The 13820-nt window shown below is 49.3% G+C and overlaps 1 protein-coding gene across 8 annotated transcripts in view; it reads left to right on the top strand.

The window, feature by feature from the left end:
- Positions 1–13820, top strand: part of kdm6ba (lysine (K)-specific demethylase 6B, a) — an 81920-nt gene that overhangs the window by 63624 nt on the left and 4476 nt on the right. For 5 of the 8 annotated variants that reach the window (XM_040180651.2, XM_078107375.1, XM_040180652.2 and 2 more), the window contains 10 exons: positions 5441–5527; positions 7271–7390; positions 7513–7636; positions 7791–7886; positions 8054–8339; positions 8470–8547; positions 8721–8891; positions 8996–9178; positions 9400–9945; positions 10070–13659. In XM_040180651.2, the coding sequence (XP_040036585.2) occupies positions 7518–7636; positions 7791–7886; positions 8054–8339; positions 8470–8547; positions 8721–8891; positions 8996–9178; positions 9400–9945; positions 10070–13659 (5069 nt within the window). In that variant the 5' untranslated portion in view covers positions 5441–5527; positions 7271–7390; positions 7513–7517. The remainder of the gene's footprint in view (positions 1–5440; positions 5528–7270; positions 7391–7512; positions 7637–7790; positions 7887–8053; positions 8340–8469; positions 8548–8720; positions 8892–8995; positions 9179–9399; positions 9946–10069; positions 13660–13820) is intronic. The other 3 variants (XM_078107376.1, XM_078107378.1, XM_078107377.1) reach the window with 1 other exon arrangement.

Genomic DNA, 13820 nt, shown 5'->3' with positions numbered 1-13820 from the left:
GATGTTGACGTAGTAGTTGATGACAATGAGTTATTGATATTGGTGGTTTATTACCTATTATTACCCACAGACGTCCAATGCCATGCACCTTTTTCCCCACACGTCTTTGGACAAGAAGTGTGTGGCAAACTGGGAGCTTATTTGTCTCTTTATTGCCCTCAATAAAGGAACTCAGATCAGGAAGAACCGGGTGTGCTGGCATGGGGTCGCAAAGAAAACAAAACAGAGAAAGCCTTTGAAGGTTTTTCTTCCTATCAATCAGATCAATCTGCTTAGAAACCAGCTGCGCGTTTTGTCCCCTACTCCTGATGTCAGGAGTGGTAAAAAAGTTCAAACTCCAAGTCGCTCCACGCTTTGTGATCTCAATAGGAGAGTGTGCGAGTGAGTGAATGAACAATCGCCGCCCATTTTACTATGAGAGTGATGACGAACATGGAAGATTCTTAAAGGGATGCACGGGCCGGGGGGCGGGGGTTGTGTAGGTGGAAATAGGTGGCTGCCGACTCAACAAATGTGTGAGTCATACAACTTGAGTAAGCAGAAGAGGTCTGGGGCCGCCCCCCCCACACACCCTTTTACCCACGGGTAGCTTTGATAGTGGTGTTACACGCGTCCCAAGAAACTACTTCATCTAATTATGTCCTTATGTCTGTGGCTAGCCTGGGATGTGGGTCAGGAGTGCTGGCCGTGATGAAACAAGAGACGTCTGTGTCTTCCTTGGCTGTGTGGCAGTCCATCCCATTTTGGGGGGATGCGGGGGGTTGTTACCCTGCCACACGTCAGATGCTTGTACCTGTTAGAGAAAACAAACAAAACCACAATCCAAGTGTTGTTGTGTTTCAAAGACAAGCGGGTGTCATAATATAGCGTGTGCCGATGTCACACCGGGCAACCTTTACAGTAAAGGGTGTCATTTCTCCTCCAGCAACTCAAAACAAGAGGGCGGGAAATAAAGAAAAAGAAAGAAAGAAAAAAAATCTGCCCAGCTGACGATTTGTCAAACACTCCTGACACACCCCACACGTGAAGCGTTAAAACAAGAGTTCTTGTACGCGTTAGAAATGAGATGGGGAAAGACGCTTAACATTTTAATTCTCTTATTTACGTTATAAACCCTCAGGGACGCCTCCAACTTCATTATTTATACCTTTTACTCCCAATTGTCCTAAAGTTCATTTACTAGATGTTGTAATAACGCCTTTAACAACAACCTCAATAGCGATGGTTAATGAATTAACCAGTCGTCTATTAGAGTCCTCAAACACTGAGAGATTTGACGGCGCTGACGCCCCAAACCCTCCCAGAACGCGCACCAGCGTCCGCGGGTCAGTGTGTGTGGAGATTGGACCTGAGAGTCAACCAAGTGTGGAATTCTACACCGCAGTGTCAGTCTGCCTGCTGTGGGTGCTGGTTTCTCAAAATGTGGGGCGTACCGCTAAAAACAGGAGTTGTAGACAACTCTAGTGTAGAAATGGTGAAAAGAGCAAAATTGATATATATTTATCATTCATTTCCACGGAGCAGCCGGACCCTGCTGCAATACCAGCCAACCATAACTCCCTGAAATCCATTACTATAAACATTGGTCATGCATACAGTTCTGAATTGCTGTGTTTTACCCTTCAGAAAAGGTAGGAGTAACAAAATAGTGTAGTACAGTCCAGAAGCTGAAGAGGGATTTTATACTGAGAACAGAGAGCCAAAAATGATATTAGAACGTATGCAGTCTCAAGACTGAATAGAGCTGCGTGCGAGAGTATCGGGCTGTTCCCCCATTCAGCCGAGTGAGAGGAAGAGTGAAAGTCTTGCCTCTGGGTTGAGTTCCTTTCTGCTATCTCTGGCTCACAGCGTCTGATGATGCCACGGTGGAAAGGGTGCAGACCTCCGTGCCGTGTGTGTGTGACTCATGGACCAAACTTCACACCGCTTGGAAAGAATTTTCTTCCTTTTTCTTTTACGTCTCCTCACCTCCTGTGACTACGTTTACCCGCCTCAACCACGTCAGCAAAATAAATAGTATTCAGCGGGTAGGAGTAGGCCTGGGGGCATCGTGAGAGATTTGTTAAAGAAATCTAGTCCCGACAGATCTAAAACATTGGTATCTGAGGAACATGTAAACAGGCCTTGGATCGTCTGGACCAAATGAACATAAATTGCGGCCATAACAAAAAGCGCTCCTCCTGCGTCAGTTGTTCTGATAAAAGTAAAAAAAAAAGAATAACATGTTGTTGTTAACACTAATGTCTGTCCATGTTCTTTTGTTATTCACACAGCTGATGAGACATTGTGTTGTGGACATTGGAGGACGAGGGTGGTGCGTGAGGTCAGCCTGCCTGCATCTCTGTAAACACGTCCTCTCATAAACCGTCCCATGAATTCCTCCCCGTCCATCTCGCCCTCTAGCTTAGCCTAATAACTGTTTGTGAGGACGCCATCGGTTCCCAAGGCAACTGTTACCAAGGGAGCCGAGTCGCTTGCCCTGCTTGGTGCATTTCTGAGCTAGCGAGTCCTGATCGTGGAAGAGAAGCACCTGGCGAGAGGAGGGAGGGGGATTTTGCCGTTCTGACTTCAAGGAGGGTTTTCTCTGAAAAGAGGCGGTGTGATGTTCTGTTTTATCCTGAACTTTACCGAGGCGTGTTGAGATAGTCAGCCGTGAGACGCAGAAAGAAAGGTTTGGGGCTTTTGAGGTTGCTCATGTGGGGAAATCGAGAGTGACAATCAAGTCATTGTCGGTTGTTCGCCTACGTCCTCTTAGATTTCCGGTTCGTCGGGATTTACACAACATTTTCCTTTCAATCGAGTTCCAGGACAGGTGTTGAGTCATTCTTTTATTCTGAATCAGACAGCTACATGCACTAAAGTCAGTCAAGAAATCCGACTGGTGGTTCCTTTGCAACAAAGAGTTACTTTCCCAAAGTGACTGATCGGTTATCTCACGCACACATTTTGCGATCATGTTTGTCATTCACTGTTAGCTAAGAATAGAGCAGACAAGGATTTTCACTTAACACCCTGGCAAATAAATAGCTTTGAAGTCAGTTGACTGTCTGGCGTGTGTTGGCGAGGCTCGTGTTAGTCATGAGTCGGCCACATGTGCCGCTCACACAAGACGGCTGTGTGTCTGAAGTGGATTTGAGGAGTGAAACTGACCATTTTTCTGAATTGACTTTGTTTCACCTCAATAAAGACTCACATAAGATCACTTTTTGTCAGAAGCGTTTTTGCGGATACACTAAAACACACGTACAGTTGATATCTTTACAACAGGAAGCCTCCGAGCCCCCCCGCCCCCGCCCCCACAGCCCGAGGCCTCTCGCACACAGACGTACACCCCCCCTCAGGGAGGCCTACTTCCTGCAGTTGTGACGAACGCTTCCTCTCCCCTCCGAGCTCTGTTCCCCTTCTCTCTAACGTCACACACGTGCATCCGATTGGTGTGTGCGTGCCTGCGTGTATGCGTGCCTGCGAGGGGGAAAAAAAAGCGATGCGCCACACTAACCCAGTTGTGTGTTGTCATTCACATGCCCAGATGTCTGGGTGGTGACTGCCGAGACAAGCGGGGCCCCTTGTTCACCAAGCTACCTTCCTCCTTGTCCTGTTTATTTTTCACCAGCAGATAAAAAATGTAGGGCAACTGTTACTTAAAATCAGGTCAAGTTGACATGTGACCACCAACAACCAGAACCAGATAGCGTTGGTAGTTTGTGCGATCCCAAAGCTTGTTTCAGGCCAAATGTTGATATTAGCACCACCGTCAACCCAGCAGTCATTCCATAAAGACAGATGTTCCTCCCTCTCTCTGCAGCCTGAATGAAGGGCAGATGTGAGGGAGTGCCTCTACAAACAAAGTAGTAGTGGTAGACAAAGTAGGACAAACAAGAGCATGCATCTGGCGTGCGGATAGGACCCCGAGTGTATGTGCATCAAGGGTTCGGTCTGAGGTCTCTGCCCTTGAAGAAGCGTTGTGTTGTTCGCTTGGATGCTTGCAGGAGACAATCGTCCCTCATGGAGGTTGTGTGCCGTGTCCTCTGCTGACCAACACCTCTGTGTGTGTGTGTGTGTGTGTGTGTGTGTGTGTGTGTGTGTGTGTGTGTGTGTGTGTGTGTGTGTGAGATGCCTTGAACATCCCACACGTTTTGTTTTGCGTGTGTGTAACGATGTAGACGTGACAGAGTTAGCCCGCATCGCCGTCACGGAACGGCATGCACTGATGTTATCACATGCACAAACAAATACACTGAGGGAGGATGGATGCAGCGGGTGCGTGTTCCTCTCTGTGTGTTAGAGAGAGAGAGAAATGCATGGTGTTTCCTTCAGAACGTGATGTCTATCTGAGATGATTATGCAATAACTAACTGGTCTCCAGAGGACACAACGGGACGGGGAGAGGGAGAGAAGGAAGAAGACAGGTCCTTGCATGGCCTCTCCGTTATCCTCGCTCAGTCTTCTGTTATCTGGCTGTGCTCCCTTCCTTATCTGGTAATTTCTGAAAAGGCCGTGACTTTACCAGGACAGTAACAGTCTCCAGCTGCCTGCCGTCAAACCTGCGCTGGTGTTTGTCGTATAGCCAATACAGCACTCCGCCTGTAGGCAAGTGTTTCCTTTACCATTATAACTGGGGGGCACGCGCTCCACCCCACCCTGAAATACATCCACCCGCCCCCCTGAAAAAGTCTGGAAATAAAACAAAATTGAGCCTAAAGTGTAAGCAAATCAGACTTAACCACTGAAAAGGCATAACGGTTTTGTTAACTCAATTCTAACCAATTTTACAATAACCGTGCGGTAAATCAATCAAAGTTTCAGGTATTACCATCATTTCTCTTGAACAACTCTGGAAAGTTGATCATTTTCTCCTTGCGCTTGCAGCCACATCCTGTTTGTCTGTCTAAACACACATACACACTAAATAGAAAGCAAAAATGACGTCCCAAGAATTCCCCGCAGTTCTCACATCTCGCAAAACGCCTCCGGTCACCTGACTGTAAGCGGTGTCCCAGGGGGGCGGAGTTTAGGGCCAGCGGCTTGGGGTAAGTCCTCTGACAGGACGCTGAGTCATCAAGGGGATCCCTGAAAAATATATGATGAGGCAATTCTCACTCGCGAGCAGTGTGACAGCCGAGGTAGCAACTGGAATAGACAACCGTTTGGTCACAACCGACCTACACACACACACACACACACACACAGTGTAGAAGTGGTAATTACAGCTGTGCGGCTGCGTCCCTGTTTGCAGTACCAGTCACTGTTTTGTCAGCGCTACTAGGTGACTTTTCTGGCCCAGCTCTTCCTGAATTGAAATCATTGAAAGCAGAGACCACCTTAATTATATCTAATTAAAGTGTTGTATTTCATTATGCCTCTGAGTATAGTGTTCGATGTGGCTTCACGCTGTTTTGAATCAGTTGGACATGAATGTTTTGTCTTCTCTGTCTTTCAGGGTTGAGGAGACCCAAGAGAGATGATCGGCAGCCGAAGCTGAGACACGACGTAACCGTGAATCTATAACTTGGTGCTACTCCCAAAGGTAAGCTGTTTGTTTTGGTTTGTCTTGAGCAGCCATGACAGTCTTCATATAGCAGCAAAGCCTGCTGCGTGGTGATCGACGCAAGTCTGCAGGGAGAGAGGAGGGTGTGTGTGTGTGTGTGTGTGTGTGTGTGTGTGTGTGTGTGTGTGTGTGTGTGTGTGTGTGTGTGTACGCGTACGCGTACGCGCGCGCCGGACAAGCTAAAAGCGTCCAGTGATTTTCTCTATTTAAAGCACAGTAAGGGATGTTTCAGAGAAATCCAGAGTGGGCGGGAGTAAGAAAGGCCCGAGAAGAGGAACTGGCGGGAAGAGGAACCTGTGTATGGCCATTGCTAATTTTGGAAAACTGGTGGAAGAATGAATCCTAACCTGTGCGCATGTCTCTCCACATGTTTCATTTCTCTTGCTATCGAACAACTTGATACTTTTGCGAATGTGACAGAAATCCAATATTCTTGTATGATGTTCGTGTCATCCAAATAATTGAAGTATGCAAGGACTTGTGGCGTGATATTGCAGTTTGGGGATAATTTTAACAGATAAAAAACTATTATACTAATATTAGGATTTAAGTGATTTCATGTTACATGTTTTGAGACTTGGTTCTAGCAGTAGTGAAGTACAGATACATCCCTCTCTCTAGTCAAGGATCTCGTTTTCTGTATTAAAATCAAGGTGCTTTGAAACATGGACTTCTTTGTATCGTGACACCCTCTGTTATTTGAAGTGTGTGCAGTGTTGGAAAAGCAGGGAGGGTGTTGTGTTGCAGCCTCTTTTATGTTTTTCCCCTCAACTGCTTTCCTTTGTGTCGTGTGTGTGTGTGTGTGTGTGTGTGTGTGTGTGTGTGTGTGTGTGTGTGTGTGTGTGTGTGTGTGTGTGTGTGTGCGCGCGCGTGGGAGAAGGTGTGTGGGCGTTTCATGGCACCGTTTCTCCTCTGCATCTTTTCTCTTAATCTATCTTTCCATCCTGTTCAGACCGTCTGTCCCCCCCCTCCTTCACGCCTGTCGTAATGAGATTAAACTTTAGTGTATCCTCTGCGCATGCACGCTTTATACAAACACCCATCGGAGTACTGCAGCACACACACACACACACATACACACAATTATCCACTTAAGAGGGGACACCATTCTCTCTCTCATGCACTAAGTCAGCACAGGCCTGGAACGACCATGCAGCTTGCACACTTGGCATCGCCTTCAACACAACACACACTCACACCCTTGGCACGTGACCAAGGCCTCCCCCTCGTTCCCTCTGTCTCTTGTTATCAGGAGGCCCATGGTAAGGATTACAGTAACCCCAGGTCTCTCCTCGTAGGTGAGCTCCCCACTGAGCCATCTGGGCCACCACATAATCCTTTTCTGTGCTTACTGGCGCCTCCTACTGGCTGACTGACACCTAGCAGCCAGCTACAGACAAAAGACATCCATTATTATTTAAGACTGCAACGAAATTGAACCCATTCTCATGTTGCTGGGGGAAGTGACCGAATTAGAACAGAATCAGGAAATTCCAGTGGTGAGAAAATAGAGATTCCAATAAGGGTTATAAAGGATTTTATTAAAGGTTGTCACATGAAACTCTTCCCTGCAATACATATGATACTTACACCCCCCCCCCCCCTCTCTGCTCTCTAACTCACACATATAAAGACACCAACAAGCCTACTCAATAAATAGCCCACTGGCATTTATTGACTTTCAATGCGTCCAGCTCATTCTCATAATCTCTCTCTCTGTAGCCAACAGGCCTTGGGTTCCTGGTGCTTAAGACAGAGGAGTTGGACACTACAGGTATCCTCAGTGTTGGAGTGAGGCCCTCTCTCTGCTGCAGTGGAGGGCTTCACGGATACAGTAGTCTGGTGAGTAGAATGACAATTACGGTCAATTATTGCTACTCTATAAACGTTGAGGTTTGAGGGTGTTAATTTATTGCATAGAAGCATTGGAGTAGCTACATGGTGATATTTGATGTCATTCACAGGCTGGATGCATCACGCAGTAGAGCAGTTTGGCGGGCGTGGCACACGGGATTCCTTCCCTTTGGACGGACTCAACCGGGGACCATGGCCTCCTGTGGGGGGCCGCGCCTGGCAGCCATCTGCCAGGTCTGTGACCATGACCACGCACACAGACTCGCATTAACCTCTATCACCTGCTATGACCTATTTTTATGTCTTTAGTTCCATCATTTTACAGCCTTTACAAACACAGAAAATGTAATCTGACCGTCCCGTACGTGTCGTCACTGTTACTATTTAGGTGTTCGCCCGGAATGAACCAGCACCAGCTCCTTCCCCATCTACCTCCTGGTCCCGTGGGCGGAATGAACCACCTCAATAAATTCTTCAGCAATGGGTTAGTCACTCACAGAATCATCAGTGAAGGAACTACGTTTAGATTGCAGCGAGTCATTTGTTTTTAGCAAATTACTTGAAAAAGTAAGCTTATGTTTTAGATACGGTCTGTTTTCTTGTTTGTTGTACCATTGTTGAATCCTTTTTTCTTTATTTTTGGTTGTGCAGACCTATGCGAGGAAGTGAGAAGCTTGAGCTTGCACAGCCAATGTTACCAGGTCTACAAAGGGAGCAGCAGAGACCACCTCATCATCATCTTCACCCTCCACCTCCCCACAGGTCATGGGAGCAACTAGGTCAGCTGTATGAATCCCATCTTCCTCCTCAAGGACATTCTGTTGGGCCACTAGCCAACGAGCACTCACCTCGTCTCCATAATGGAGGCTATGCAGGAGGCGGCGGCCCTCCCCCCCACCCTCATCTTCTACCCAGCAGACCAAACCAACTTCTGAAGGTGAGTGGTGTATAAATACCCCATACTTCTGATGTCCCCTGTAGCATTGCCAGGTTCGTGCATGAAACATAAATAAAGATTAAATGGCTCTGCTCACGGTTTCTGTGTTTTTCATTATTGTCTGCATTAGTTCGGGGGTCCTCAGGAGCAGCATGTTCCCCGGGGTCCACCACTGCTGGGAGATGAGACGTGGGCTCAGGTGCATCAGGTGGGAGCTCTCTAATTGGCTGTGATCATATTTCATCATCCATATAGACAGAGAACAATCTCTGCTTTCACTGTCATTTCTGCTGCAACCAGACAGCCTCTGTCACTGAGATCTGCCTAAATATTTCACCAATGGACCGTTTTTTGAACTGACCTTTTCATCTCTGTTTACAGCAGAGGGGCTACCCAGGGAAGATGATAGGAGGTCCCCTGAAGAGACAAGGCCCTCCACTAGGAGAGCACTCAGTTATCCAGCATACTCCTCCACCATCCATGCACCCGTTGTCCCGCCAGGCTGTAGAGGACTGTCCCAGCCCCAGCAAAAGGAAAAAGAGTACCGATCAGGTATGAGAATATACTGCTACACTAATAACAGCCACACTGCGTGTTTGTCCTGGTTCATGGTTCCTTTGAGTATTACATATTGTAATGTCCCTCTCCCTGGGCAGTTATCCCATCCGGGTCTGCATCGTTTCCCTGGCCAGTCTTTGCTACCACAGCACCAGTCATCAGTGCACCACCTCCCTCCGAAAGCTGCCTTCTGGAACCCTCTTCACAAGAACAGCACTCCTTGGCAGCCACAGACCTCTGACCGCAAGAACCCACAATCGCAGGAGTTCCAGCTCCGAACAGTGAGAAAATATCCCTTCATTCCATATATGGGTCTTTAAGCCAGTGGTTAATGCTTTCCTATTGGCCTTAATCAATGGGAAACCCTGTATTGGATTAAGTGGCATTATAAAGATTTATTGATTTTATAGTAAATAACACCATGCCCAACTTTGATTTGATCCCGTTTGTTTAATATCACTCTAATTACTTCTGTCATTGTTCTTTTTGTATTGTATAACAGGAATCCAACAAACAAGGAATGGGTAGCTATGGCCAAAAGTCTTCTCCTGTCTCTTCACCTTCAAATCTTTCCCCACCGGCAAACTCCTCCCTGGGAAGCTACAACCATGGATGTGCTCCTCAGCACCAGAAAGATGCATTCCAACCTCAGGCTGTAAACCAGCAGTCCCCCGCCTCGTCCTATCCCAGCCCCAGCTCCAAACTAGGGCAAGCGCCACCCTGCCAGGCCATGGAGCCTCGTGGTCCTCACAACCAGAGAGGCACTCCTTTTAGGATCCAAGGTGGCAGCCAAGCTACCTCTCACTTGGCATCAACCCCAACCAGGGGGGAAAGAGATCAACACCTACATGCCCAGTCGTCACCAGCAAACCCTCCTACAACCAGCAGCGGCAGCGGTGTGCCTTACAGCCACTTCCAGCCTCATCCAGGGCTGGGTCACAAGGGTCCTCCTCCTCCTCCTGCCAGCAGCACCTCAGTACCTCAGCATTTGCAAAGTGGGCCCCACGAAGCCTGGAGATACCAGAGTAGGCCCAGCAGTCACTCTGCAGTGAGTATGAGTTTGTACTATGAGCCATGTGTTTTCCTCTGAAAACAGATTTACAATTATTCTGTCAACCCAGATGCAATTTTGGGAGTAACTATTAAGACATTCATTCATTGTGTCCCTTCAGGAGTCGGGCATCTACAGGCCTCCAGGACTGCTACCTCAGCGCCAGCAGAGCCATAATCACGTTCCAGGTCCTTCCCAACATCACCATCGTGTCAGCCCTCCTCTGCCCCCAACCAACTCCACCAGAACACCTGTCATCACCGCCAATCTTCCCATGGCCCAGGCCTCCGGCCCCATCGGCAGCCCGGGCAACATTAGGACATCTAGTTGCGTACCTATTGCTGGTGTGTCCAGGCCGAGCACATCCCCCTCTACTGGCTGCTCAGGGAACAATGGCAGCAGTATCGGCAGTTGGCAGCAAGGAAGAGAGCCTGTACCTCAAACCGCCAGCCGTGTTGTCAATGGTCCCACCTCTCAGCTGGATGATCTGCTGCAGCCAGGGTGTCAGAGAGGACAAACTGCCTCTGCCAACCAGCTCCACCAACAGGGGCTGCCCAGACCACAACAGCAGCAACAACCCTCGAAGTCCCGCCCTATGAAGGGGAAGACGTCGTGCTATGCTCAGGTTGAAGTGGAGCAGCCCCCGGCATTCCTCTCATCTTCTTCAATCTCCTCACGGCAACAAAGGGGAGGGGACAGTGTGATTACAAGTAGGGTTTCAAATCATCTACCTTGTTCTCCCATTAAATATCGACCAGCTCCACGCTTGACCGCCAATACTGAACCTCAGTCATCCAATCCAGCGCTCTCCCCCAGACGGGGTCAATCTGACTTTGTCTCGACACAGGCGTACTCTCAGTCCCAGATTCGTGCACCAGCGCCAACCTCGGCCCCCCAGTCCATCGAAGAGGCGCTCGACAAACTCGATGCAGAGTTAGAGGGTCACATGCAAGCTGAGGAAAAGAGAAAAAGGGACAGCGAGGAGCGGGAGACAAAAATGAGAGAGAACGAGAGGTGGAAAAAAGAAGAGATCAGACAAAAACGGGACGAGGAGAGGAAAAAGCTGGAGGAGGAGGAGGAGAGGAAGAAGAGAGCACATGACAGGCAGGAGGAGGAGAGGAGGAGACAATGGGAGAGGCAAGAACAGGAGAGAAAAGGGAGAGAAGCAGAGCGACTGGAGGAAGAGAGGAAAAGGAGAGAATGGGAGAAGGAGGAGGAGGAGAAGAAAAAGCGAGAATGGGACAAGAAGGAGCGGGAGAGGAAGAGGAGAGAGTGGGAATGGCAAGAGGAGGAGAAGAAAAAGAGAGAAGCAGAGAGGCAGGAGATGAGGAAGAGGGAGCAGCTGCAGGAAGAAGAAAAGAAAAAGCAAGAGTTTGAGAGGAAAGAGGAGGAGAAGAGGAGAATGGAACAGAGGAGGGAGAAGGATCTATGCAGTGCAAAAGGCAAAGAGCAGACCGCTATTGAAAACCTGGAGCGACTGCTCTCCTGCAACACTTCCCTTACGCCCCCACCTCCTCGCCTCTCTTCTGTGAACGCAGGCTCCTCAGGTCCATTGCCCCCCTGCTCCCAGGCTTCCCCCCCTTACCCCTGGCTTAGCCGCGGGGGCATACTCCCCTGTCCACCAGGCCAGACAGCCACCGCCGTTACTCCTGCAGAAAGGCTGCGGCCGCCCCCCCTCACACCGCAGACCGAGTACGCCAGAGAAAAGCAGCGGCAGAGAGAGATGTGGAGCAACAATAGCGGAACGACATTCAGCCCCTCGTCGACACACAATACCTCAGGGATGAACCGGTCGGCGTACCCCAACAAGCCCCCGGCAGTGCGAGCTGCTCCCACCCTGTCCAAAGACCCGGCAAAGGAGGCGGACAGCAGCAAGCACGCTCTCCCCGCTTTGGCACACAGAGAGCCCCCCAAGCTGTATCAGGCTTTTCCAAGAGAAAACCCGACACGACCGTTGGCTTCCAACTCAATGAGGGGGATCCTAAACCAGCAGATGACAGGAAGTGGTTTAGACAATACGAGTAGCTGTGCTGCTGAATCGGCTCAATTTGAGGAAGAGCCCTCGGAGTTATCCACTCTGCTCCCCGACGGTCTGGCTAACATCATGGCCATGCTGGATGAATCCATCAAAAAGGAGGAGGAGATGTATAACAGTGAAAAGGCCGGGTCCACGGGCCTCCTTGACAACTTTACTGCTTGTGTCCAGCCTATCAAGAGCTACCTGAGTGCCCCAGACTTAATTCCAGCAACAAAGCATCAGCACAACCAGGAAGACTTTGGATCCATTTCGCACTCCAGCCCCCCTGTGCTCAGTCGCCAGGGCTCTCTGGCGTCCCCTTGCAGCCGAACATCATCTCTCAACGAGGAGGAAGAGGACTACTCTAAACCTTATCCAAATGTCCATCTCCACCCCAATCGGCCGACGCACACGGGAGTTGGGAACACCAATTACCGCCACAGCGACTTAGCTAAACTATACGGCCTCCCCGAGCCGACTAAAAGTGAGGTCGACGACGAGGAAGACGACGAGGACTCTGAGACACCGTCTTGTTCTCCGCCACCCCAAAGACCCCACCTGCACCAAACAGGTGTAAACAGCACGTTTAAGTCCCTAGCGACAGTCCCTGAAAGCCAGAAGTATGCCTACCGCGGCGGACCTTTTGGGAGGCCCCCTCCATCGGCTCTGCTTGGGCTCAAATATTCCTCGTCACTGTCCCTGGGCCCCGATATCTGCCGCCAGCAGCAAGGCAGTTCTCCAACGTCAGATTCAACCGACCCACCTTTTAATTCAGCTTACCCATCGCTGAAGTCCTCCCCTCCTCCTCCGCTAGAAGACAGAAAAGTGAAAATTGAAGATACTCACGACTGGAGAGATGACGCTGAGACAACAAGGGTCATAAACTCCAAAAACAAGAGTATTTCTGCCCTCAAACCCATCAAGGTGGTCAAAGAGGAGCCGCTGCTGTCGACTATCTCGAAATCTTCACTGGCAGAATTGGGCCAAAGCTGCGAGATCACGCTTAGTCGGCACTCACTTCCGAGCAAGAACTCCCTCGATAAAGTGGATGACCGTGACAAAGTGAAAGACAGACACAGACAGACACCTGAGAGAGAGAAGGAACACCGAGACAAAGATAAGAGGAAGCATGGTCACAGCAGCAGGAAGCATGAAGACAGGAAAGAAAAGAAGAAGCATAGAGAAAAGAGAGATGAGGCGACTTTCTGTTCTTCGTCATCGTCATCCTCATCCTCATCTTCCTCCACTCATTCCGGCCACAAACGGCACAAGGAGGGTAAGAGCCACAAGGAGAAGAAAGATCGGAGAATCCTCGGTGACCTCAACCTTCAGAGCAAGGAGGGATCGGAGAAGAATCGGGCCCATTATGACGCAGAAAAAATGAAGCGGACCGAAGCATCCGGTGCCGCCTCAACCAGCGAAGGGGAGCATTCAGAGTGGACCTCGAGAAGTTTGGGAGAAAGATCCTCTGAGGACAAAAAAGACTCTGAATCTGGTTCTTCACTGGGTTCAACGGACTTCTTGAAACTGAAAGCGTTGTCAGACGGGCCACCCAAAGAGCTGAAGATCCGCCTGATCAAAGTGGAGAGCGGGGACAGGGAGACATTCATCGCCTCCGAGGTGGAGGAAAAGCGGATCCCACTGGAAGAAATCACCATTACCAACTCTGCCAGTGAAATCATCAGGTCCTGCAAGTAGGTGGTCTTCTAAAAATATCTGACATGAAGTAGGCCGATCTTTTGCATACATCAGGTATGCATTCATTTGGAGCAGTACCTTCGAGGACAACTAACCATCATGTAGCACAGAAAGCAGTATTTTGTATATTTATGATTGCATCAATCAACATGCTTGT

This window comes from Gasterosteus aculeatus, chromosome 7 (assembly GCF_964276395.1).
Source record: "Gasterosteus aculeatus chromosome 7, fGasAcu3.hap1.1, whole genome shotgun sequence".
Lineage (NCBI taxonomy): Eukaryota > Metazoa > Chordata > Actinopteri > Perciformes > Gasterosteidae > Gasterosteus > Gasterosteus aculeatus.
The sequence above is the reverse complement of the archived record's forward strand: the minus strand, read 5'-3'. Positions and strand labels throughout refer to the sequence as shown.